The sequence below is a fragment of the Camellia sinensis genome, chromosome 9 (assembly GCF_055761805.1).
Source record: "Camellia sinensis isolate YWXY chromosome 9, ASM5576180v1, whole genome shotgun sequence".
Taxonomy (NCBI): Eukaryota; Viridiplantae; Streptophyta; class Magnoliopsida; order Ericales; family Theaceae; genus Camellia; species Camellia sinensis.
In genome coordinates this window covers 137,927,489-137,953,273 of record NC_138969.1, presented here as the reverse complement: position 1 = coordinate 137,953,273, position 25,785 = coordinate 137,927,489, and the positions used below count along the sequence as shown (strand labels likewise).

At 42.3% G+C, this 25,785-nt stretch overlaps 1 protein-coding gene across 1 annotated transcript; it reads left to right on the top strand.

Moving 5' to 3' along the window:
* Positions 1–7,317: 7,317 nt before the first annotated feature.
* LOC114315926 (50S ribosomal protein L34) lies at positions 7,318–21,856 on the top strand. Its single transcript, XM_028262567.2, has 4 exons — positions 7,318–7,696; positions 7,777–7,853; positions 20,520–20,631; positions 21,385–21,856. The coding sequence occupies exons 1-4, from the start codon at positions 7,386–7,388 to the stop codon at positions 21,512–21,514; spliced, it is 630 nt and encodes a 209-aa protein (XP_028118368.1). The 5' UTR covers positions 7,318–7,385; the 3' UTR covers positions 21,515–21,856.
* Positions 21,857–25,785: the final 3,929 nt, after the last annotated feature.

Sequence of the window (25,785 nt, the reverse complement as noted above, 5' to 3'; positions counted from 1 at the left end):
GGTTAAAAGGCCAAGAGAAGGTGATCTTAAAGGTCCAAAGAGGTGGCACAAAACAAAGCATAACAAGCCACCAAAGGGGGGAGACCACCCCTAACTCAAGCCAAGCCTCAAACAACCATTTTTAATACTTAAAAATGAAGCTTTTTGTAGTTGAAAGTTAAGCCAAAGTAGCATGCAAAGGTGGCTAAATACTTAAGCAAAAACAAAGCTTAAAAGAAGATATGGGACTCACCCTTGAAGCACAACAATAACAGCAAGTTCAAAGGCAAAAACCAAGCTAAAACCACTCAAATGCAACCTCCAAGAACATCAGCTCAAGAGTGAAGGTGTTTCACTACGTGCTTTAGTGCAAAATTGTGAAGAAAAACCACTTTAAGGCACAAACAAGTGCAAATATAGAGAGAGAGGGAGAAATGTAGAGAAAGATGGATATGTTTTGTATCTCCAAATTTCTGAACCTCTGGAAAGGGAGAGGGACCTCCCCTTTTATAGAAATCCAAGTCTCAAGCTTGTTGGACAAGCTAGAGGCTTGTATCAATCCCTCTATACACGTGTATGGAGGATGCAATCTATGCTCACTAGCTGGCACAACTAGCAATAAAAATATCTACAAAAGCAAGAAAAAGGGCCTTGGCCAAAAAGTATGGCCGACCGGCCATCAGTGAAGCCAACCGGCCACCACTGATGGTCGATGGAAAGAGGGTATGGCCGATGGGTTGTAGGGATGGCCAGCAGGCCACCCTCTTCCCTCAGAAACAAAGTCACAAGCTCTTGGTCCACAACCAAGCACAAAATAGACAAGTTGAGAGGCTCCAAGGCAAGGCACACAGCCGAGACCTTCAGAAACTCAAAATGAACACGAGTATAGATGATCATCGAGTGTTCAAACGAGACGTCCTAGTCTTGAGAACAGTCAAAAATGGGGTGTCTACAAATAGACCTAATGGAATATTCAAAAATAGTTTGGGTTTTATAGAATAAAACAGTTACAAATAGGATTTATTAAAAAAGAGCCCTAAAAATAAACATATAAAAAATGTTGAACATAAAAAGTCTAAGCGAGATGAAATTGAAAATTGATGATGTGCCTACTAAAAATTATTAATGATGTGTAAATTGAATTATCTTATTTCATTAACGGTGTAGAATTTCACACAAATGTGTCAAACCTACTAAATAATTTCTTTTGAGGCAAATTGTGTTAGTAGTCCTTATATTTTAGTTCTTGTGTTATTTTGATTTCTGTAATTTCAATTGACTTAGGTCAAGTTTGGGAAGTCTCAAAAAAGTCAAAAAGTCAAAAAGTTACTCAAAAAGTTAAAAAGTTATCACTATTCACCAAAAGTCAACAATTACGGCTGCACAACTTCCAATACTAATTTTCCCCTACACATTAATTTATATAATTTTTTAATACATATTTTTCCATAAAAAGTCAAAAATTTAACCCAAACATTCATATTTTCAAACTCAACTTTTTAGTTTAAAAAGACAAAAAGTGTACTTATTTAAGACACCCCAAATAACCCCTTAATTTTGACAATAAATTTATGATTTTAATTTAATTTGATCTAATTGATTACAACTCTTAGCATTTCTTTATAAAAAAATATGCATATAAGTGGTATGTATCATATATTTTAAAATAAAATTATAAATTTATTAAATTCGATGAGTTAATCTCAACTAATTCGGTAATTGTTTTCTATCAAAATAACTAACAACATTATCAATTAAACTAAATTAATATAAAATTAAAAATTAAAATTGAGCCAATTAAGAATAGAAAGTAAAATAATATAGGGACAAAATGTACGGCACAGGCAATTTGTTTCCAAGGGCGAGTACATGTAACAAGCCCGCGGGGGACCTCGCTACAGCTCGGACTCGACTTTTCGTAGTCACGGTTCTAAGTCTGAACCAAAGAGTCCAAATCCGGCAAATCGTTTTGAGAAAACAGATTTTTGAAAGAAGTGCCAAACATGGACTGCTTTGCCAGATACAGAGTCGCCACCTAAATATTTTATTTTGGGAAATTTAGGAAACCCTGACTCGGTGCCAAAAGGCCACGTGTCCGTCATCACCAAAGTTGCCTCGGCTCGGGAACTTGGGTACGATTGGGGAAGGTCACTTCGTGAGCACCTCCGCTCGCCCGGTCATAGACCGGCCTCTACTAACCATGATATCAATTTTTGAAAACATTGTGAGTTCTTATTCCGGTTATTAGCCTAGGTTACTATGTGATGCACACAGCATATAAGTATAGACTGGATCGCCCGAATTGGAACAAAACATTTCATGCTTGTTTATTTGAAAGATGATTTGCTACTCGCAAGTAGGCTTAAAATGCAGATTTTACCACCCGCAGGTGGGTTTAGAAAAGATGGTTTTGCCACTATCTAGTGGGCTTAAAACAAACAGTCGATGATTTATTCCAATCTAAACAACTCAACCTTCACCCACAGGCATTCAGGCAGATATATCACATAAGCATATAGCCTCATGGTAAGCATGCTATTCATGGCAGTCTCTCACACGCATGCGAGGATGCTAAAGCATAGAACTTACCGAGTACTCCAAGCCAAAATAGGAACTACATTAGAAATCATGCATGATCCTAAGTATACAGAAATGCCTAATGCAACACATGCAAAATGCAACTATAGTGGGCTCGGCTATTCTAAGATGGCATATGAAATGCTACAACTAACATGTATTCAACTTGGAATTGAAAATACAATGCAGTTAGTATGATGCGCCGAGCCCGGTGCATGCAAAACAGATGAATGATGCAAACATGCTGTCATACTGTATGCTAATTTAAACATGCCCTAATCTAACCATCAAAAGCGGATAAATAAAAGGGAGAAAGACGTGGGGTTGGAAGACATACAACACACTCACGCACACTTATTACAACATTGCCCTCGCGCAGAGGGTCCGAATAAGTAATACAGTCCAAATATTACAGTCCCCAAATAAAAGAATATTACAGTCCGAAATATTACAAAATCCTAATTAGTTAAAGAATTAACTAAGAAAGCAAATAAAACTGGCGTGCAAGCCAGGGACTGCCTTGCTTCTGATGGATGATGCATGTCCGGATTGTCTTGCGCGGAAATCTACCGGAATGCCCCAATTAGCCTCTGTTTACACCTGTTATTCTTGAAAAGCGTGCCAAGTCCCGGAAAGTTGCTGATTCCTGCGTTTTGCTGCAACAGAGAGCAGGAAAGGGGCATAGCAATGTATTTGCACAAATGTATGCATGTCTCGATCCTCGTGCCACCAATCACGCATACCGAGGCATGATGGTCGAGGAGTCGAGATGCACAACTCAATATAGGATGAATGCACATGAAACTACAACTAAAACCTAACTCCATCATGGATAATCCGGAGTGTCGGTGACTGGGGAATTGAGACACATTCCGTCACTCAGAGTACGAAATGTACCTCGTTTCTCGTGCCCGGACTAACTCCTATTCCGGACATGGTGCAATGTGCATGATATGCATGAAATGCAACTAGGATACAATCCTAACATACTCAAAGCTATGAAAATGAGATGCCTCGAAATGCGTGCACACGGGCACGCAAACCGAGGTAATGACGGGATGTTAAAAATGAGATGCCTCGAAATGCGTGCACACGGGCACGCAAACCGAGGTAATGGTAAATGCAGTGAAAATGAGATGTCTCGAAATGCGTGCACACGGGCACGCAAACCGAGGCAATAACAGATGCAATGCAAATGAGGTGCCTCGAAGTACGTGCACACGGGCACGCAAACCGAGGCGGTGCTAAAGTGACAAGGAAATGAGATGCCTCGAAGTACGTGCACACGGGCACGCAAACCGAGGCGATGACAGATGCAATGAAAATGAGATGCCTCGAAGTACGTGCACACGGACAAGCAAACCGAGGCGGTGCTAAAGTGACATGGAAATGACAAATGGGCTTATACCAACATGAGTGAGCCTCAGCCACACTCACATCGGATGCCGATGGCAGAAAACGAAGTGCCTCGAAATGCGTGCACACGGGCACGCAAACCGAGGCAATGCATACGCAATGCAAATGACATGGAAAATGACAAATGGACTTATACTAACATGAGAGAGCCTCAGCCACACTCACATAAGATGCCGATGGCAGAAAGTGAGGTGCCTCGAAATGCGTGCACACGGGCACGCAAACCGAGGCAATGCATACGCAATGCAAATGACATGGAAAATGACAAATGGACTTATACTAACATGAGAGAGCCTCAGCCACACTCACATAAGATGCCGATGGCAGAAAGTGAGGTGCCTCGAAATGCGTGCACACGGGCACGCAAACCGAGGCAATGATAAAATGCAATGAAACATGGCAAAAATGATATGCAAGCATACTAATGGAATTTCAGCAACAAAATATGGGGGAAAACAGTCCCGAAATGAAGCGAAATGACATGAAATGCAAGGAAATGACCCGAAATGCAACATTAGGCGTCCGAAATGGCCTATAGCCATACTAAACATGCACAACATGGACATGCAATGCAAAGACAGAAGCTAGACAGTCCCAAAATAAGCACTTTTCCAGTTATAAACAAGGCCAAACAGCAAGTATAGGTATGGCGAAAATAGCATGCAAGAATAGGGGCCAAAAGAGGGGTAATGAAGCAAGTGGTATAAGCAAAGCTCAAACTGAAAAATTTCCTTCTACAACACTGAAGATGGACCAAAAATATGAACATTTACAGTATATGGCAGCCTCAAAATCAGTATACAAACATGCTAAAAATATGATGCAAAATAAGGCTCAAAAGGTGCTAAAACATGAAGTGTATAAAATAATCACCAAACAGAAAAAAAATGTGAATGAAACATGAAGTATAGGCCAAAATAAGACCACTTTCAGTTCGGACCAAGGTCCAAAAACAGAAACAAAGAGGGCTACTAATTTATGCAAAAATGGGGCCAAATAGGGGATATAACTACAAGTGACATATGGAAACACCAAACATTGTTGAGCCCTTCTCCAATGTTGAAGAGGGGCTCAAAATAAGCCCTAAATCAGTTTACCACATGCTCGAAAATGAATTGCCCATGGGTCAAAAATAGCATGCAAAACTATGACATACAAGATGGTCAATGAAGCAAGTGTATTATGGAGGGCTCAAACAGGGTTGAGCCCTTAATGAGAAGTGAAGATGAGTTCAAAATATGGCCCTTTTCAGTTAGGGCCGAAGCTTGAAACCAAAAAGAGATGAGGCTTAGAAATAGATCAAAGGAAAGGGTCAAAAGGATCAAAGTGTAACTTACCCTTGAAGATCCAAACTTTTGTTGCTTCTTGGGTTGATTTGCAGCTTCTTTAGCCTTCAAGAATCCCTCCTAGCTGCTGGAAATGAGATGGTGGTGGTAGAGCTTGGTGGTGTAGAAGGAATGAAGGTTAAGAAGTTAGGGTTTTTTGAAGAATTGAAGAAGAAGACAATGGAGTTTAGGGTTTATGCTTGGAGAAGAATTTTTCTAACCCTCATGAAGAAGACCCTCAGCTGGTTATATGGTCAAGAAAGGGGGTGTAAAAGGGGGTGAAATGGAGAGGAATCCTCTCTCCCAAAATATCCCCGGATACAGAAAATATCTGGGGGATATTGCCCCACAGCTGGAAAGGGTACAGTGAGGAGAGCACGGCCGGCCGCTCACTTTTGCTGGAGGTGGCCGGCCGGCCACACCCCCTAGCCGGCCGGCTAGGGGTCAAAAGGGTCAACCAGCTTTTCTGGCCGGCCAGGTATTGGGGAGGTAGCCCTATGTGTGTACAACACAACCATGTAATTGAAATTCCAAGAAAGTGGGCCCAAGGGGTTCAACAATGGCTCGGAAAGAGGGGGTCAAAAGGGTCAAGTTGACTTACTGGCCGGCCATGAACTTTTAGGGGCCTCTCAGGTGTGTACATCACAGATATGTGGTTCAAAGTTCAAGAAAAAAAGTCCAAGAGGTTCAACATTAGCCCGGAAGAAAGGGGTCAAAAGGGTCAGATGACCTTAATGGCCGGCCATGAACTTTTAGGGGCCTCTCAAGTGTGTAGATCACAGATACGTGGTTGAAAGTTGGCAACGCTAGCTCTAAGGTATTCAACATTAGCCCGGAAGTGCGAAAAACGGGCGCCGGGAGGCTCGGGAGGAGAGATAACTGGTTGCTGCAACAATTGCTGGCCTCCCACCCTTCAGTGACCTTCCTCGGGATAAAACAGAGGTACCTGCCAAAAATGAGCGAAAACCGTTGCAAAACGAATGTTCCGGAGCCAAAACACGCAGTTCGGTGTCCCGGAAATGGACTGTTAAGCACCAAAAATTGTATTCGACCTCGAAGTGGGTTTCTCAGCCCCCAGTGTCCCTCAAAAGGGAGAAAATAAGATATATGCCAAAAATCAGAGCAATAGGAGATGGTTAAGCGGTCCCGAACCGAGGCACACGTCCTGACGGCTCCGAAAACCGGGAACCGGACTCCGAAATGGGCAAAATGGCCTACGGCCACCAAATGTAGCCTACGGACATTGAGAGATGGTCTACGGGACCTCTCCCTCCCTTCAGGAAAAGAAACAGAGAAAACCGAGTCTGGTTCGCAAACCGAGACAAGGCACAGAAAAGGGTTCGGAAGTCCGGAGGCAGGGCTCACGGCCGCAACTCCGAAACTTCTGAACAAGCACATTATGCAACATCACCAAGCGCTCAATCGGTGACGCCTAAGTCTTAAGGTCGGTCAAAAATGGGGTGTCTACAGTACATTTGTAAGAGCATCTCCAACGGTGACTCAAATTTTTCACCAAATCTGAGTAAAAAATGACCCATTTCACCAATTTGATACCACTCACTCCAACGGTTCACCTTTCACCAAATCTATTCCGGGACAATCGGGTGGTCGACCGGTTAGGCAAAAAATTTTTTTTTTTTTTTTCGTGAATTGTCTGAACTTTTTTTTGAACTTTCTGAACTTTTTCCAGGACGACCGGGTGGTCGACCGGCCGGTTGACCGGTTAGGCAAATTTTTTTTTTTTTTTTTTTTTAACGGTTTGAACTTTTTTTCCTGAACTGTTTGAATCTTTTACTGGTTGACCGGCCGGGCAACCGGCTGGTTGACCGGTGTACCTCTATCAACGGTCAGTAACAGTGATTTGGTAAAATCTGTGTCTCGTTCTCAGTTTGATGTTTTTTTTGCTGAAATCTCATTTTGATATCAATCTAGTGCAACGGTTGGAGCATAAAAAAGTGTCTTTTTCATCAAAATTTGAATCTGATACCAACTTTGACTCACCGTTCGAGATGGTCTAATTTGCGCCCCAGTTTAATTAAAATTGAAAAATTTTGAGACAAAAATCAAAGAAAGCAGAGCAAGAGGACTATGAGGGCTTGCTCTGTATCCAATTCTTCGTTTCTTCTTGTTTTTCCTTCTTCTACAACAGACCTCTGGTCTTTCACTCTCAGTAGAACTCACACTGGTCCCTTCTCAAACCCACTTCTTCGCCTCCCCAATCGGTCGTCTATCAATTCTCACGCACCTTGGTTTTCTCGCCCAACAATAATCACTGCAACAACACAATCAACAAGAAGATCCATGGCTTCTGAGCAGACTCGGACCACTTTGGACTCCGTACCCAACTCTTCCATCACTCTCTTGTTCGTAGAGATGGGTGTCGGTTACGATCAACACGGGTATGTATGTATGTATGTATATATATATGCAGATTGAAAAATGGAAGTGTTTATGGTAATTTGTTGAAATGCACAAACAGGCAAGATGTTACAGCAGCGGCAATGAGGGCTTGTAGGGATGCAATCTCTTCCAATTCAATCCCTGCTTTCCGAAGAGGTATTATTCTTTATTCTTTCTTGATTTCTTGGCTCTGTCTCTCTTTCTCTCTGTGTGTGTGTGTGCGCGCGCGCTATGCAAGTTTATATATATACACACACATGGATATGTATGTATGTGTCTGTGTTGTTGAAATTGCAATTTGTATCAACTGAAATGGCTAATAGGGATTTGTGTTTGAGATTCATTAGACGGTTTATGTTGCCTTTATTTTATTTTATTTTTTTATTTTAGTGGGCAAGAGATTTTTTACGCGCAGGCTCAGTTTGTTTGAGTGTTTTCCCTATTTCCTGGTGTTTGGTACGATGGAAAATGAAAGGCAATAGAAATTTTCTATAGTCAATGGAAAACAAGCCTATTTCTACCGAAAATATTTTTCACTTTTAAAAGACGGAAAAGGTTTTCTAGACTAAAATCTTACCAATGTCATCACACCACCAACACCATCACCACGGCCACCGCCACCATCACTACCGCCGGCCCCACCACCATGCCATCACCTCCACGTCCACCTTCATTCCACCACCACTGCCACCCCCAAACATAGAAACATATTTTCTATTAGAAAATGTTTTCTGCCCAAACAAATAGAGTGTTAGTGAGAAATTTTAGATGGCCTCACTCTTTGCCAAAGCTAGAATTGGATTATATGCTCCTCTTATGCCTTCAAGCTTGCCGAATTTTAGGTTAATTGGAGACCGTGAGCTAGCTCATCCATGCACTATTTTTATATATTGATAAAGTAAAATTTTGAGAGCCATATAGATTGGATTGATCTTGATCTCTGATTATCCTGAAATTTGGTAAGCATGAAAGTCACAACAGGGGCATACAATCCAAAAGTGGGATTTCCGAAAGGTGAGACATACACTAAGTTATGATAGTGTGTAATAATAAAAAAAAACCTACACCAAGTGCAAATGGATGCCTTTTTATTTTAATGTGTATTGGATTTACAAAAGGTGAGGCCAAGAAGAAGTTATAGCATTGGTGATCATTATGAGCGGAATAGCCTGCATTTTGGGCTTGGCCATTCCAACAGTGACACCTTCACTTGGCCTAGAAGCCGAGGCCCAAATGATGACTTTTGGCAATCCAATGGGTGCCTGCTCTAGTTGTAGACGAACAAGTAGCATGGTGGCTTCACCTGATGAGGTTGTTAAAATGCATGTCTATGTTTCGATATGATCGCCAAACGCGTTATAATGTCTACAGCATTGTGGCTTTATCCTTTACTCGGCTCCGATAGCAAGTAGGCCTAGGAGAGTTCTTTGGTGTAGTGTGCATTGGTGGTGTTACCAATGTATCAAGCTGCATCCCATGTGATGATTTGGTGTTTTCAGCTGTGAGCTAGAATCAGGAGCCTCTAATGCCAATTCTACCTTCAAACTTGTACAAGGTGGCATGGCATCTTGTGGCTTAGGCCCCAAAGCTTATTTGAGATGGAAGGAAATGTGATGCTGTTGTTGGACTTTAGTCATCCTCAGCGTGCATCTTGTATTTTCTCGCAGCTGGTACTTCCTTAGACTAGCCCACATTATGGCAATGTTGTGTAGCCTAGTTATCCTCACCTCCTTAAACTAGACGAAATATAAATTATTTTAAAAGTAGTTAAGAAATGTAAAATATAGCTGTGTCCAGGTGTCCTTGACATGAGAAGTAGATGAATCTGATATGGAGACACACAACCACACCAGAGTCCATGTAACATCAGCCAAGGCACAAGGGTAAATTTTGAGAAAAAACTAAAGCATAATTGCTGATGGAGATTTGAAAATTTTGAGTCAGTAAACCTTCATATAGGAAACAACCAAATCAAATTAGCAACAGGACAGCACAGTTTAAAAGATAACCTTAAGAACATGCCTCTGCCAAGTGGCCTTGACAAGCATTTAGCAAAATAGATTAGGGTGAACAAAAGAAAGGACCTAGACCATTGCTTTGATGAGCTTCAGGTAGTTATGTAAGGCATGACTACTGAGTTTGCCAATCATTTAGCAGCGTTGCCACAGCAGAAAGGACCTGGGCTACTGTTTTGATGTGGTTCAAGATATGTGAGGCATGATTACCATTTAGCTGAGTAGATCAGGGTCCACATAAGAAAGGACCTAGACCATTGGCTGGTTAAGTGCTTTAAGGAATTATGTGAGGCTGGAATGCCAAGTACTACCTCAGTTCTGAAGCAATAACACGGCTAGGGTTCTATTAGAAGCCAAGAGAAGGATAAATCTTCCAAAGTTTATGTTTGGGGTGTGTTAGTGAACCTTAAAGACAGAATAGGTTTAAAGAGTGTCTCTAGTGTCAATTATTAACCTCAACCAACATTCTTTTGGGCTCTAGGGCAACAAAGTTTCCAATTTGGGTGACACAGGTCACACTTATTTTTACTCTTTCTGCTGAAAACATCACTTTACATCTCATGGTCTGGTGTTGCCTTACTCTAAATTGAGTCCAAAGTTCTGTAAGTTGACTATCACCCATTAGGTCTTGATCACTGTTTTGATTGATGCTTTGATATGATTATGGGTTGAAAGTTTTTTAAACCACTGTGGAGAACTGGTTTGGAAATACTCTTCCGATCCTGGGGGACGCTCGTGATCCACTGCTAGCTACCTGAAAAGGGATAAACACTTCGGTCGGGGGTGCCGGAATTAGCACTCCGACGGACAAGTCAGTCTCCACCCTCAAGATTACTTGTATTCTAAGTTAAATATATTGGTTCTCACATACCTTTCTAGAACTGAAAATCTTGTATTTATAGTATTCTGTTTGGGCCTTTGGGCTGGTCCCATCCTTGTTCCATTACATGTACCTCTACTCGGCATCTGTTCTACTGGCTGAGGTATTGGTTATTCTATTCGGCTCTTTGATTGATTGGGGTATGTGCCGAATAGAGGTTACGTTTCGGACTGGACACGCTTATCCGTCTCCATGGATCTGATATAATTCGGCTCCCACAATTGCCCCCCAAACACCCTACTAGCATCAGTTAGTTGGCGTGTTTGGCTTTTAGCCTAGGAAGTCAAAAATTCGACGGTTAAACCTCTTCCCAATGCGTGTCAGAACGCGCACACGCTTCTTAGTCATTGTAACGCCTTCACGCCCCTTCGTACACTGCTTCCATTTAATATGATTTGAAATTGTTTCTTCGAGTGTATGTCCTGAATATTCAAAAGATAGCTTGCTCGCCCTCTAGTGCAACTCTCTTCTCTTCGCGGCTTCTACAACTCCCTGTTTCTCGCTTCTCCCTTCGTCTTTTGTAAGTCTTCTCCTCCTTCATTTTTGATCCCGCTTCCTTACTTGTTTTTAACTTTCCGTAATCCTTGGGTTTGGCCAAAAAATGGCAAAACATCTGAAAGAACTCCTTTCGGCGGATCGAATCTCCGACTTTCGACGCCATTTCTCCATCCCTGATGACGTTCATCTGTCACTTTCGGCAGACAGCACCACTGATATGCAGAGGGAAGATGAGAGCACAATCGTCTTTCCTCTCCTATCAATTGCTGAGGGTGGAGTCCGCTTTCCTCTTCACTCACTTTTGAGGGCCGTTCTTAGATACTGGGGTCTAATTCCTTCCCAGCCCAATGTGAATTTCTTTCGCATCATAATGGGGATCGTAGAACTAAACTGCCGTCTTAAGATCAATTTAGGTATTCCCGCTATTCGGCACTGTTACGTCCTAGCCAAATCTACTGGCCGGCTAGGGCGCTACTTTCTTAGAGCCAAGGATACTGATCATCACTTGGTGACTATGCTTGCCAGCTCTGGCAAGCGTGTCGACGACGTAATAGTCGTTGTCTGCGGCAATTGGGAGTTCGGCGAAGGCGAAGGCGAAGATCGCCTCGACCCGGTGCCAAGGAAAAAGGGAGAATCAGGTGGCCGATTGGATTACTTGTTTCCGTTATTTCCATATATATTTATTCGGCACTGTATTCATCTAATCGTTTTGTTTATGCAGGCAGTGATTTGAAGAGTGTTTGTTTCAAACGATGACGCTGTGCTCACAGAAATTAATATCGCGCTACAATTCGTCGGCCGTCCAGATCTTCAAAAACAAGGGCAGCTCACATTCTCTTGCGTTACGAGCCAACTTACACGACGTTCTCGGCAACAGACAATATTCTGATCCCGCGAGGCGACAACCACCTTACGGCCCTCACCTTTCCTAGCTTCAAAAACTTGAGGCAGATCGGCTTAGAATCATCTGATTCTGAACGCGTGGAAGAACAAGTGGCTGAACCAATCGCCGAGCACCTAGACCGATTAGTCGCGGAAGTTCACGAAGCTATTAATTCGGCCTTCGAGGAAGCCGAATTGAACTCTTCTGACCCTCCGTCTACGTCAGGCTGAGGGGATGCCTTTGAAGATATTTTTACAAACTTGGGAGACCTTCCCGGCGATTACCCTGAGGATATGGCTGCGGAAAATCTGACGCAAATGGTGCGGAAGAGAAACGCCGAACGCATGGCTGCCCGACAAAAGGCCGAGGCCATTCGTTCCGGACTTGTTCCGACTGACCCTGTTCAACCTACTGTCGTAGAAGAAACGACTCACGTTGTCGTGGCCGAGACGGAAAAAGATGAGCTTCTAATTACAGAAGAGCGGCCGATTTCAGAGGATCGGGGCGAAAAGCGAAGCGCTGAGGACAAGAACGGCTTTGAAGAGGAACCTATTGATAAACGGCCACGCTTAGAGGAGTTGGCTATGGTTGCTCCTTTTGTTTTTGAGCCAAAGATAAAAAACATGCCGATCTCTTCTGAAGCGTCGGCTTTGCAAGATCCAGCTGTGGCACTGAGTTTAGCTGCCTCGGCCTCCCTGCCGGCTGACAAGGCGACCTTTCGTGCCGAGCCGGATTTGGTAACGGTAGCATTAGCTGCTCAGTCAGCCCTTCTGGTATGTGACTAACTCCTTTGTTGGTTTGGTTTGTATTCGATTTTTTTGGAATGTGACGCCTCTTTCTTTTGCAGACGGTTGGAAGGATCGCCGAATTAGGGCGTCGCCAGCATGAAGCCGTTGAAAGGATTGGCCGCTTGCAATCGGAAGTGGATCGTCAGAGGAGCAGGGTGGAGTTTGAGGCAATGAGAGCCGCAATGGAAAGTGCGCGGGCCGAGGCCGAAAGGAAAGGGCCAGGACTGCTGATCAACTCAGATCTGACGTCGAGGAGAGGGCAAACGCGAGCGAGGAATCGCTCAAGTTTGCCAAGGAGGCGCTTGGGAAACTGGAGACCGAGTTTGAAGAGTTGAAGCAGGCCAAGGAAAAAGCCGACTCTGAGGCTTCTGCGGCGTTCGAGGCTGGGAAGAGCACCGCCTTTAATGACTACGTAGAAGAAGTCCCCAAATTTGAGAATCGGGGATTCAGACACGGCTGGCTCAAAGCCCTTGCTGTCGCTGGGGTTACATTGGCCATGCTAATTCCATACGAGCAAGTGGATGTTCAGCCGCTTGAGTCTGATCTTGAGACTTGATTTGGGTGACATTCCAGTTTTGTTAGGCTTCTCTCAATCTCAATTTCAATGTGTGTTTTTTGTTAGTTGACCTTCATCTTTTTTGGATTTTCATATGTTAAGTGTCCGCTACTAGCGCCCAATTTATGAATGAAAATTTTATATGGTCTCAAGTTATTTCTCGTATTGTTTGCTGTATGACCACATAATTAGGAGAATCAGCAGTTAGAACAAAATGTTAAGATTACGTGAGACGGCAAACTTAAAAGCCAATTAAATTTAGGGATCTGATTTAATCTGATCTAATCATAAAGAAAATGAATTCATGAATATTGTACTAATGAATCGATTCGTGGAACGGCTGGGGCACTCAAGCCGACTAGATTGATGAATCCGCCCTTGCCCCAATTGGTTCATGATCGTGGAATGCCGAATAACATGTTACTTATGAGCCTTGTACTGATGAATCGATTCGTGGAACGGCTGGGGCACTCAAGCCGATTAGATTGATGAATCTGCCCTTGCCCCAGCTGGTTCATGATCGTGGAACGCCGAATAACATGTTATGAGCCTCGTACTGATGAATCGATTTGTGGAACGGCTGGGGCACTCAAGCTGACTAGATTGATGAATCTACCCTTGCCCCAGCTGCTTCATGATCGTAGAACGCCGAATAACAGTGGTTGATGGGGCGATTGGGGCAGATGACTCAGTCGGCGCCGGGCTGTTGACGCTTCAATGTTAATGAGATTGCCTCGGAGGTGCTGCCCTCAGGGAATAAATGGGCGTGTACTTCGTGAATGAGGGTCCTATTTATGTGGGTCCTATTTATGTGCTCAGTCAGCAACTCAGTCCAGTTCTTTAAGGAAGATTAAACAAGTACAAATGTCAAATAGACTTTTCTTCAATAGCAAAGGTGAAGCGAAGACGCTCGTTGAGCTAGGGGGAGCCATGAGTCGAAGCGGTGAACCTTCACGCACGGGCAGTAGGACTTCGAGGGATCGGGAGAGACACCAATCTCCTCGTCGTCGAAACAGGTCGCCCAGGAGGGACAAACAGCCACAACATAAGTCTCCTGAACCCCGTCCTGGAAGGGAATCCAACGCGACCCCTCGCCCATTGAGTTTCGCGGTCTTCGTAGGTAACAGACCAATGACAGAGGCGGATTCGATCATTCGAGACCCAAATGTGGCAGTCGAGTTCGCTCGACAGATTTTTCCACTTGAAGTCCAGCGGTCGATGGTAGGTCGGCCGGACTTCGAAGTGTTTCGTGAAGGCGTTCACGTGGCGGTGAGGGGACTGTACACGGCTTATGAGATCGGCATGCGTCTCCGCGTCGCGACATAGAACAGAGAAATGAACGCATACGGAAGTTAGAAGCTCGCGTCGAGAATGCCGAGCGTGAGCTAAGCAAAATCAAGTCTTCCGGGCCCCAATCAACCAGCGACCCCAACTTGGTTATGGAAGAGAGGGTTACTCAAAGGCTGATTGGTGATGCGATCGCCGACCGTAATACGGTTAGCATGTTTGCGATTGGGACTGCGAGAGTCGCAGCCTATGAAAAAGGCTTTCATGACGGCCGACTGATCGGAATTCAGAAGACTAAAGAGAAACTCGCCGAAGAAGTTTGCCGATGTGAAAATCGTGGCATTAAGTACGGTTGGATCAAGGCATCTCAAGCCGCGGAAGCTCTCCGGGCATCGGGCATTGATTCGGCATTGCCACTCTACCGACGTAATCATTTTCCGTTTTCCACTTTTGAAGTCGAGAAGAGTGAGGATGAGGGCGACACCGTATAAAAATACTATGTAATTATGTAATTATTGCCTGATTGAATAAAACGTCTTATTTTGAATGTTTCATTGTAATTTGCATTCGGCACACACGTGTTTGCATGTGTTTTATTGTATAAACATTGACCGGCCCGAGTCAACTGGGCATTTAATTTCGAACGGTTATATACTTGCTATACGTCAGGCACGGTCAATGCGCCGATGAGGCTCCGAATTCGGAGGCTTAATCGGCCCAAAGGTGTCATGCACCAGGGGCTCCGAATCCGGAGACTGTCAGCCCATCTATAATTGTCGTTTAGATAATTAGGCCATTTAACTCCAAAAAGCCAAAAATTTACATGGGGTGGCTGTGGCCAATATCGATCGGCGTCCATCTTTTGGAGATCAGTGTTAATGAAATCGCTTCGGGGTCACTGCAAGGATTAGAAATAAATCGCCTCGGACTCTGCGCACCAGTAACTTCGCTTACTGTGTTCAGACTTGATTTAAACAATTTTGTTGCGTGGGGTTAGATAAGTGTGAATGTCAAATGGAGTTTTCTTCAACAGCAGAGGAGAAGCTCGAACTTTAGCTGAGCTCGATACTGCAATGAATCGCAGCGGAGAACCCACCCATGCAAGAGGTAGAGCGTTCAAACAACGGAAAAAACGCCAGCCTGCAAGTCATCGAAGCAGATCACTCCGAAGGGAGAAACAGTTTCGGGGAAGCTCTCCACACCCGCGACCCAAAACCGAGGCCGACGTAGCGCCGCGACCATTGAGTTTTACTGTTTTCGTGGGGAATTTCTTTCTTGTCCTGGATCTTGGCTTTGACGTTGTCTATGGTGTCAAAGCGATTGTTTCGCCGGTGTGAACATCATGGATTCAAGCGCGGTCAGATCAAAGCATTTCAAGCTGCGGATGTTCTCTGAGCAGCGGGCATTGATTCGGCGCCGCCGCTGTACCAACGCGACCATTTTCTCTTTTTCGCCTTCGAAGAGAAAGGGGAGGACGAAGGCGACGCCGTACGAAAATAGATACTGTAATGCTCGAACGCGGATTACGTTTTTGTAATTACTGTTTAATTGAATAAAATGTTTGATTTTAAAAGTTTACATCTCATTCTAAATTTTTATGTGCTTAATTAAGCATCTTATTTCGAATGTTGGCACGTTTTGTTTTGTTCATGCGGTTGTGCCGGCTCAACTTACGTATCCCTGCTTTGATGTGTAAATGTTTTTTCATTCTGGTACGCGCTTCGAATTTGGGATATTACTCGGCCCTTGAGTGTCGCCCGATGGGACACCATTTGGTCTGCTGAATTCGGAGGCTTAATTGGGAGGCTTTTTGTCATGTGCCGATGGTGCTCCGAATCCGGAGGCTTTTTGTCCCATCGTGATATCCACGAAGGGCGCTGTGAATCCGGAGGCTTTTTCGGCCCAAAGGCGTCATGCGCCGAGGGGGCTCCGAATTCGAAGGCTTTTTGGCCAATCGTGATATCCACGAGGGGCACTCCGAATCCGGAGGCTTTTTCGGCCCAAAGGCGTCATGCGCCGAGGGGGCTCCGAATCCTTAGGCTTTTTGGCCAATCGTGATATCCACGAAGGGCGCTCCGAATCCGGAGGCTTTTTGGCTGATTGTGATATCCACGAAGGGCGCTTCGAATCCGGAGGCTTTTTGGCCAATTGTGATATCTACGAAGGGCGCTCCGAATCTGGAAGCTTTTTTGGCCCAAAGGCGTCATGCGCCGAGGAGGCTCCGAATCCGAAGGCTTTTTCATCGGAGCACTTTTTAACTAGATTTCGCAGTGGATGAGATTACAACTTTTTCAACAAGGATCCTTGCATTACAAAAGTGGAACGTGTACATGGCAAATCATTTAGAACTGGGATCTATCCGATAATGGCTGTCTCAGTTAGGACCCAATTTTTCATCAACAGGTTTCTTGTCATCCGAAAGTACCTTCAGGATCAACTCTCCCGGTGTGTAGCGGCGCAACTGAACGCGCTGATTATACGACTTGGCAAGCTTTTGCTGGTATCGCCTAGGGCTTCCGTGGCTTTTCGCTAGGGAGCCGTCTGACATCGTCGGGGCTGTTTCGATTTGGTGCTTCAGTGGAGTTGACCTGCGACTCCGTTGGTGTCTTTCCAGAAATGAGATAACATGCTTGTGCGGATTGCTCGGAACCACGGATTTGCTCAATGCCGTGTTCGGTTGGGAAGCGTAGCAGCTGATGATAAGTGCTTGGCACGGCCTGAATGGTGTGCAACCAAATTCGCCCCATGATGAGATTGTACGGTGAAGGGAGCTTGACGACCAAGAATTCCACATCCACGATTTGGGAGCCCGCTCGAACGGGTAGTGTGATTTTTCCCAACGGGTACTCTGGATTTGCAGTGAAGTCGAATAATGGACAAGGAGCCGGAGACAGGTCTGATTCGTTGAAGCCGAGTTTGATGAAGGTGTCGTAATACATGACCTCCAAAGTGCTCCCCTGGTCTATGAGGATGCGTTCAACGGTAAATCGGTTTACGTGTAGTTCAATAACTAATGGATCAATGTGGGGGAGCGTTATGCCGATAAGATCAGAATCGTCGAAGATAATACTTGGAGCTTCGTGGGGCCGGTTCGTTGGTGTGCGTTGCTTCCGGGGGGCTGACTGAATGGCGTGTACGGTAAGAGGCGCTGGAAGGCTGTATATCATATGAATGACGCCGAGCGAAGGTGAATCCTGCCGAAGGGCGACTGTTTTGATTGCACTCTTTCGGACATGTTGTTGGAGCCGACCATCTTGCACCAATTCCTCAAGGTGGTCTTTCAAAGCATAGCAACTGTCCGCATCATGACCGTGATCTTTGTGATATTCACATCGCCTGTCCCACCTTCTCGTGTCAGGAGGTCCCACCATTTTGGATGACCATTTGAAGAACGAAAGATGTTGGATTTTGGACATAACCGAGCTGATTGGCTCTAACAGCTCCGTATATTTCTTGTTGGCGCGCTTTGTGCACCTACTATCAACTTGCAGTTGTCCATTTGCCTGGTGTGAGCATTGATCGCTTGATCGGCGAGAATCCCGTCTCTTGTCTCGTTTAGCCCGCTGTCGTGGTTCAGGGCTCTGAGGTGGTATGAAACTTATTGGCTGAGCAATTTCAGGAGGGGCCGTTTTGTTGGCCATGTGTCTGGCTTTAACCCGCAAGGTGTCATCTTCCACTTTGCAGTATTCCTCTACTTTCTTCATCAACCCCCAGACCGTTTTGGGGGGTCTTCTAGTCAAGGAACTGCGGAGGGCACTATTTGGATGTAATCCTATTTTGAAGGCAGTGATGGCCATGGAGTCGTTGCAAGCGTCGTCAACAAGATTAAAGCATTCCCAATATCGCGTCGAATATGCTCTTAGTGTTTCTCCTGGCAGGATTTGCATTGCCCAGAGAGAGTCTGCTTGTTTCGGCTAGACCTCGTTGGTGATGAATCTGGCCCTGAAGGATTTCTGTAGTTGGTGGAAGGTTTTGATCGAAGCCGACTCCAGTTTATAATACCACTTGACAGCCAATGGTCCCAAATTGCTGGAAAATATTCGGCACATGAGGGCCTCGTCGTCTGCATGCAATGTCATGGCTTGCTTGTAGTGGCGGATGTGGTTGGTGGGGTTTGATTTGCCGTCGTACAAGGTGAATGACGGTGCTTTAAATTTCTTGGGTAGCACTGCCTTTGCAATCCGTCGTATGAAGCGATCGTGTTGATCTTCGTCCGAGTTGTTCCTTCTTCGCTTGTGCCTTATATGGGGACTTTCTTCAGAAGAACTGGTGGGCTCAGGTCGCCCCTTCTTCCTGGGCTCCGGGGATAACGAATCGGAGTCGCTATTAGTGTCGTCTTGTCGAGCTCGAGGTCGTTGACCACCTGCCTTCGGAGATCGTTCCGAATTTAGGCGTACAACCTGTTTGGACTTCGCCATTTCCAAGGCCAGATCTTCACGAAGTCGTTCGTTCTCAGCGATCATGTTCTCCAACCTCTGTTCATTTTGCTTTGCTTGTTCCATGATCGCCTGCATTGTCTCGTGCTCCGAAGTCGAGGGTGAGGCGAAGTTCAAGGCATGTCTTGCGGCGATAGTCTCCGGTCCAAGCATGTTTGTTGGAGTGAGGTCATCTCATTGCGTGGTTTCATCAGTGACTATTGGAGGGTCCTCCGTTACGCCCGCCATGGATGTATTTGAGTATTCCCACAGACGGCGCCAATTATGGAGAAGTGGTTTGGAAATACTCTTTAGATCCTGGGAGACGCTCGTGATCCACTGCTAGCCACCTGAAAAGGGATAAACACTTCGGTTGGGGGTGCCGGAATTAGCACTCCGACGGACAAGTCAGTCTCCACCCTCAAGATTACTTGTATTCTAAGTTAAATATATTGGTTCTCACATACCTTTCTAGGACTGAAAATCTTGTATTTATAGTATTCTCTTTGGGCCTTTGGGCTGGGCCCATCCTTGTTCCATTACATGTACCTCTACTCGGCATCTGTTCTACTGGCTGAGGTATTGGTTATTCTATTCGGCTCTTTGATTGATTGGGGTATGTGCTGAATAGAGGTTACGTTTCGGACCAGACACGCTTATCCGTCTCCATGGATCTGATATAATTCGGCTCCCACAACCACCTATACTTTATTCAAATAAATAAGAAGAGGCTTGATCAAGAGTCAAAAGATTCAGAAGTTTTTTGAACCACCCATACTTTATTCAAATATAAAAGAAGAGGCTTCATCAAGAGTCAAAAGATTCAGAAGTTTGGTGAACCACCTATACTTTATTCAAATATAAAAGAAGAGGCTTCAGTTGGTTTTGGACTTCATTATACATCCGCCAATTATTTCCACGGACATATAGCCTATCCTAAAGTGGAGTTTGAAATTCAAATTTGACAGGCTTAGTCTAATTATGCAACTTGCTTCTTGCCACTGAAAATAATTTCTTTGAAAAATTTGCCCTGCCTTAGACTTGTTTTTCATACATAAACCTTCCTTCTCTTTTAATATGTTTTTTTGGTGAGTTCTTAACTCTAAACCTTCTTTAAGAATCCATAACCAAAATCAAATGATGGCAATATTTGAGAGTAGTCCAGAAGTAACTAGGGACCTGCTATCATCCTTGTCATCATAAGAACATTACAAATTCCAACATAATCTTATACATTTGTGTAACAGCACAAATTATTGTAAATAACAAAAATCTATGGAGGTCCTAGTGGAATGGATTCTCATCTTGTTTAGCATCCACATGACACTTTCTAATTTTTAATCTTTTCATCTATGTCGAATCTTGAACTTATTTATCATTGTGTTTGTGTGAGCTAGTGCACACGCACGTATTAGCATAATCTTTTTGAAGGTTATCGGTTATGTTTTTGCCGTTGATATTGAAGTGTTGATTAAAAGTAATAAGGTTTAATTCATGCAGGGTCTATACCTGGTGTTACATTTGAGCAGATGAAACTACAAATTAAGCTGGGAGTTCCTCGATCCCTCCAACAATCCCTAGATGTTGACAAGGTCAAGTCTGTCTTTCCATAGTAAGTATCTGTACACTTGGACGTGTCAGCTACAATTCTGGGCTCCTTGATTGCTTTACTTTAGGGGTTAATTACACATATACCCCCTCAACTATCACTGAATATAATCTTACTCTCCTCAACTTCATAACCGTATTGCATCACTTTCACCCTTCTAGAAAGGGGCATTTGTACGTTCCTTTTCTTATAGTTGATGGGTCTAAATGTACAATTTAAAGTGGTGAGTAAAGTGATATTTCAGTGATAGTTGAAGTGGTGTCCATGCATTTAACCCTCAATTTAAATAAGACATCATGTTTGGTTTCTTTATGCCAGTACATCTTTTCAAGAAAATACCATTCTATAATCTTATATATAAGAATCTGAAGTCAGACTCAGTTTTTGCTATATATAAATCATATTTTCCATCATCTTTAGCCTTTCCGTCATTATATAAGTGATGTACTATGTATATGCTAGATGTGTGTAAGAAACTAGAGAAATTTTTGGCTAATCTTTGGATTTAACTTTGGAAAATCATTCTGCTCACATTGCCATTCACAGCTATGATCTTACAAAGGGATTTGTATAGCATAGCTTGTGTCTTTTTTTTTTTTGGTCCTATTTTTGTTCTCTTCTTAATTATTTTATTTTATTTTATTTTTTCGATCGGCAAAAGTTAAGTTGTCAGTTATAAGATTAGCTTCTGCGGGGAGTTAAACTCTTAACCTCTCCTTTGCAAGCACCTAAGTTTTTTTCTCTTCTTAATGGCAGTGGGAAAATTGTGAATTTTGAAGTTGTGGATGGTGGACTGATATGCTCAAGTGGTGTGCTTGTGGAAGAAATGGGAGATAAGAATGATGATTGTTACATAGTGAATGCAGCTGTTTACGTTGGTTACTAGGTTCTTGCTTAATTATCTGCTCACTTGCTGTGTTTTGTGGGTTTATTTATTTTTATTTTTCTCTTTATCCATTAAACAAGAAAACTATATGGTTTCCTGTCAATTCCCAGTTCGTAGTTGGCATCACAATAAGTAGATCTTTATTGACATGTCATGACGCTAGTTATGTTAGTGTTAATTTTCTTCTCTTTTTTTTAATGTTCATTGCAATCTTCATCTTGAAGATATGAAATACTGAATTATATGGCACAACTGAACTAGAAACCTTTAATTTATCTCAAACGATAACGAAGGTGTTTTTTTTTTTTTTTTTGAAATTTAAATTTTATTTTTTATGTTTAATATTTTTTTGTGCATGTCGGTCCCTTGTGGAATTGGGTTGCTTGGTTGGTTGGCTTGATTCTAATTTGTACCATTGTTTTTTTTTTTTTTTTTTCCTTTAAAATGTAAAAGTGTATATTATAACCCATTGATATGAGAATCCATGACTGGGATAAAATGGGATCATTTGTAGACCACTTGAAGATGAGTGCTTTTGTGTGTAGTGTAAACCTTAGTCATTTTGAAACTAGGATATAATTGATTGGCTTCTTTGTGATTGTTTCCAGTGGCTTCTTGTACAAAACTGAATATAAATAATATATAAAGATTCAATATGAGATTAATTACCAAATGATGACATAAACCTTTCACTTGTATTTTTTTTATTTACTTTGTAATTGTAGGGGCTTCAATTTTTCAACCAGATAGCTTAATTTGAAAAATGTGTAGAAAACATTCATCTAGTTTCAGGATGTGTTGTGTACACAAACTGGACTATGTATTTTGGTCAATCTCTAATTTCATATATGAAGAGCAAACTGGACTTCTGGATTGCTAGTTTGTAACGCCCCCAAATTATCCAAATTATTAACATCTGATGACTCTAATTAACACCTTAGGGCCCCGTTTGTTTCCAGAGATGAAATGGAAGGGATTGATAGTGAGGGGATTAATAGTGAGGGGATTGTTAGTGAGGGTCGTTTGTTTTCAGAGATAGAATGAAGGGGATTGATAGTGAGGGGATTAATAATGAGGGGATTGTTAGTGAGGGGATTGATAGTGAGGGGATTAGTAGTGAGGAATTGTTAAATTATTTTTATATAAAATAATAAAACAAATAAAAAAATATAAAAAATTAAAAATTATATTTTTAAAAAAATTTCCAATATATAAAAAATAAAAAAAATAAAAAAATTTCTAATCCCCTCACTATTTTTCTAATACCATCTCTACCTCCTCACTATGAATCCCCTCCCCAAGGGTATTAGTAATACCAAGGTATTAGTAGTACCGTCCCTATCTCTAAAAACAAACAAGGTATTAGTAATACCAAGGTATTAGTTAGTCCCAAGGTATTAATAGTCCCTAGACTATCTCTCAAAACAAACGCCCCATATACTAATCCCAAGGTACTAGTAATCCTAATCCCCTTGCTATAACCCAAAACAAACGGGGCCTAGTAATCCTCAATCCTTATAATTATGAATCATTTATAATTTAATAATCATATATCCATATTCAAGATCTTTATTTTAGAGATGTAAAGGTTCCACATGCCTTTATACCTTCAAAGCTTCTAAGACCATAATTTACAACACGTAACGAGGATTCAACAGAAATTAAAACACAAAATAATGCTCTTATGGGCTACACGTTTCGAGACTTAAACCTGGTTATAGACAAATGGTTTCTAACCCATACAAACACAGCTCTTGCCTTATCAAAATAAAACAAGAAGAGATAAGAGTTTCGTGCTCCCAAAACAATTCTCCACACCTCTACTTTGGCAGTATCACAACAGCTTTTCTTGCAACAAATCCATTAGGGGTGAGCACAAAGCACAGTAGAGAATTGTTAACAATATATATATATATATTTTATACAGTTTCATGAGATGGATGCACATGTCATGTCATGCTCAAAATAGTTTTTCTCTTTTAAAAAATCTCATACACAATGCTCATTCGATAGTATAATCAATCCAATGATTTTCATATATCAACAAGGGGTGGAAAATACGACTTAGACAAATTTCCCTCTCATAAGGGAAATTTAGCCAAAACCCCTCAATTAGATCATTTTTTGGTGAAAAAGACGGCTCAATTTATTTTGCTTCATAAATCTCCTAAGAGGAAGCGCATTATTGATTAAGGACAAAGTAAAATATAATTTTTTTCTTAGACAATATTGCCAAAGTAACATGTTATTGTAAGACAAAGTAACATATTACTATTTACATCAATTTCGAAGGAAATAAATTTTTTTTTTCATAGTCAACATTGATCTTATTTGATAGATCTTGATGAGAGAATTCTAAAAATACTAATTTTATTAAAAACCGACATCTAGATCAAAAATTATATTATTTTAAAATTTAATATGTTTCTAATAGTGGTATGTTTTGGACTTTTCAATGAAAATTTTTTGTGCTTGCCTTTAATGCATTAAAATTTTCTTATGAGAGGGTTTTGACCAAATCTCCCTAAGTATAACAACCTACCATTCACTATTTTCTCAATATCAATTTCTCTCTTACAAGGGATTTCAACAAAAGGGACAAATATAACAATTTCCTCATCATTTCTAAAAAATGGATCTTGACAATTCATAATTCCACAAAATCTCAATTTTTTTTCCAAATTTCCAAAATCTAGGTTTTCACAAAAGAAAAAAAAAAAGTTTCTCTTTTTGAAAAATTGTAAGCAATTAAAAACCCCAACTATCACACAACTCATATTTTACACTGATACAACTTTTTCCTCGACTTCCTCTAGCCTAGGGTTTTCACAAAATTATGATTTCCTCATTTGTAAAAAAAGGTTTTTGCTCATGAACTTTCAAAACACTCTCATAGTTCATGAATTAAAAGATTTGAAAAAAAAAAATTTGAGAAAGCCCCTCTTTACGCAAAAACACAACCCCATAAAAATCAAACCCTAACTCAACACACTCCAAACAACATCAAAATAACCATAAACTTGCAAAAATATATATATAACTCTAAGAAAAATCCTTACCTCAAGATGCAGAGAAGGAAAATGAGAAACCCCCCCTCCAAAAAAAAAAAAAAAATCGACGGTGTCGAAACCTGATCTCCACCGCACAAAATGTAGCCCTTGGTGAGCTCTCCAACTTTGATGAAGGAACTTGGGTCAAAATTTCAAAGGATTTAGAGAAATCAAGGATTTATGGTGGTGGATGGGTTTTTGTAGAGAGAGGGGAGAGGAAAATATGCTTTTAGAGAGAGAGAGAGAGGGATGAGAGGAAATGAGATACACTCAACCCAAGGAGAAGAAAAAGAAAGAAAATTCGGACTCAGCCTTTCCCCACCTGCGCGCCTTTGCTACACGTGCGAAGCGTGCCCTTTCACATGTGCGACACCCAACCTTGCACGTGTGGTTATTCCAGTCTTCAACCATCAAAAACTCCCCCTCACCGCACGTGCGGCTCACTCTCCCGCATGTGCAGTTCTAGCCCCTGCATGTGCGGTTTTGCTCTAGCACTAGATTTTGCAAGATCAAGAAGTTGCTACCAACTCCGACTTCGATTACGCCACCGAAATAAGAAACTCAACTCCATAAATGAAAATGGAGACGCAATTTCAAGATAGACTTCAAGAGTGATGAATTTAAATGGCCGACAAACAACTACATAACAATTACAAAATGATAACCCACCGGTTAAAAAAAAAAAAAAAAAAAAAAAAACAAAATGACCAAAACAAAACTACCCCACCAGTCAATATCACAATTACCGTCCCATACTGGACTGTTAAGACTGGTTATTCTCGAACCTCGAGATACCCTCAGGGCTAACACGCCAAGGGAAAAAACTACTGATGTGTCCTAGCTGGCCACACCTAAAACAAACATATAGCTTCTTACTCGATGGGTGAAATTTTGACTCTTTAGAGGCCCTCAAAATCTGGCCTGCTTGGTTCAGGTATGGGTATTGTCCCTGCCCGGACGAATAAGGTTTGGTTCAACTAGACTTCGACACATCCAAGGAAGTTCTACCTTGGAGGCAACGACATCTAATATGGCCTGTTTGACCACACCTGGAGCAAGTAGGCGGTTCCCTAGTATGTGACTGATTTGAAATCTGAGTAGGTAAAGGTTCTAAGGACTGCTCCCTCTGTGAGCCCCCAGATACCCCAAAGTGGTGCAATTATTGGTTGAGCCCTCAACCTTACCCTCCTCCTATGATTCTTAAAAGGTCTACCACGACCC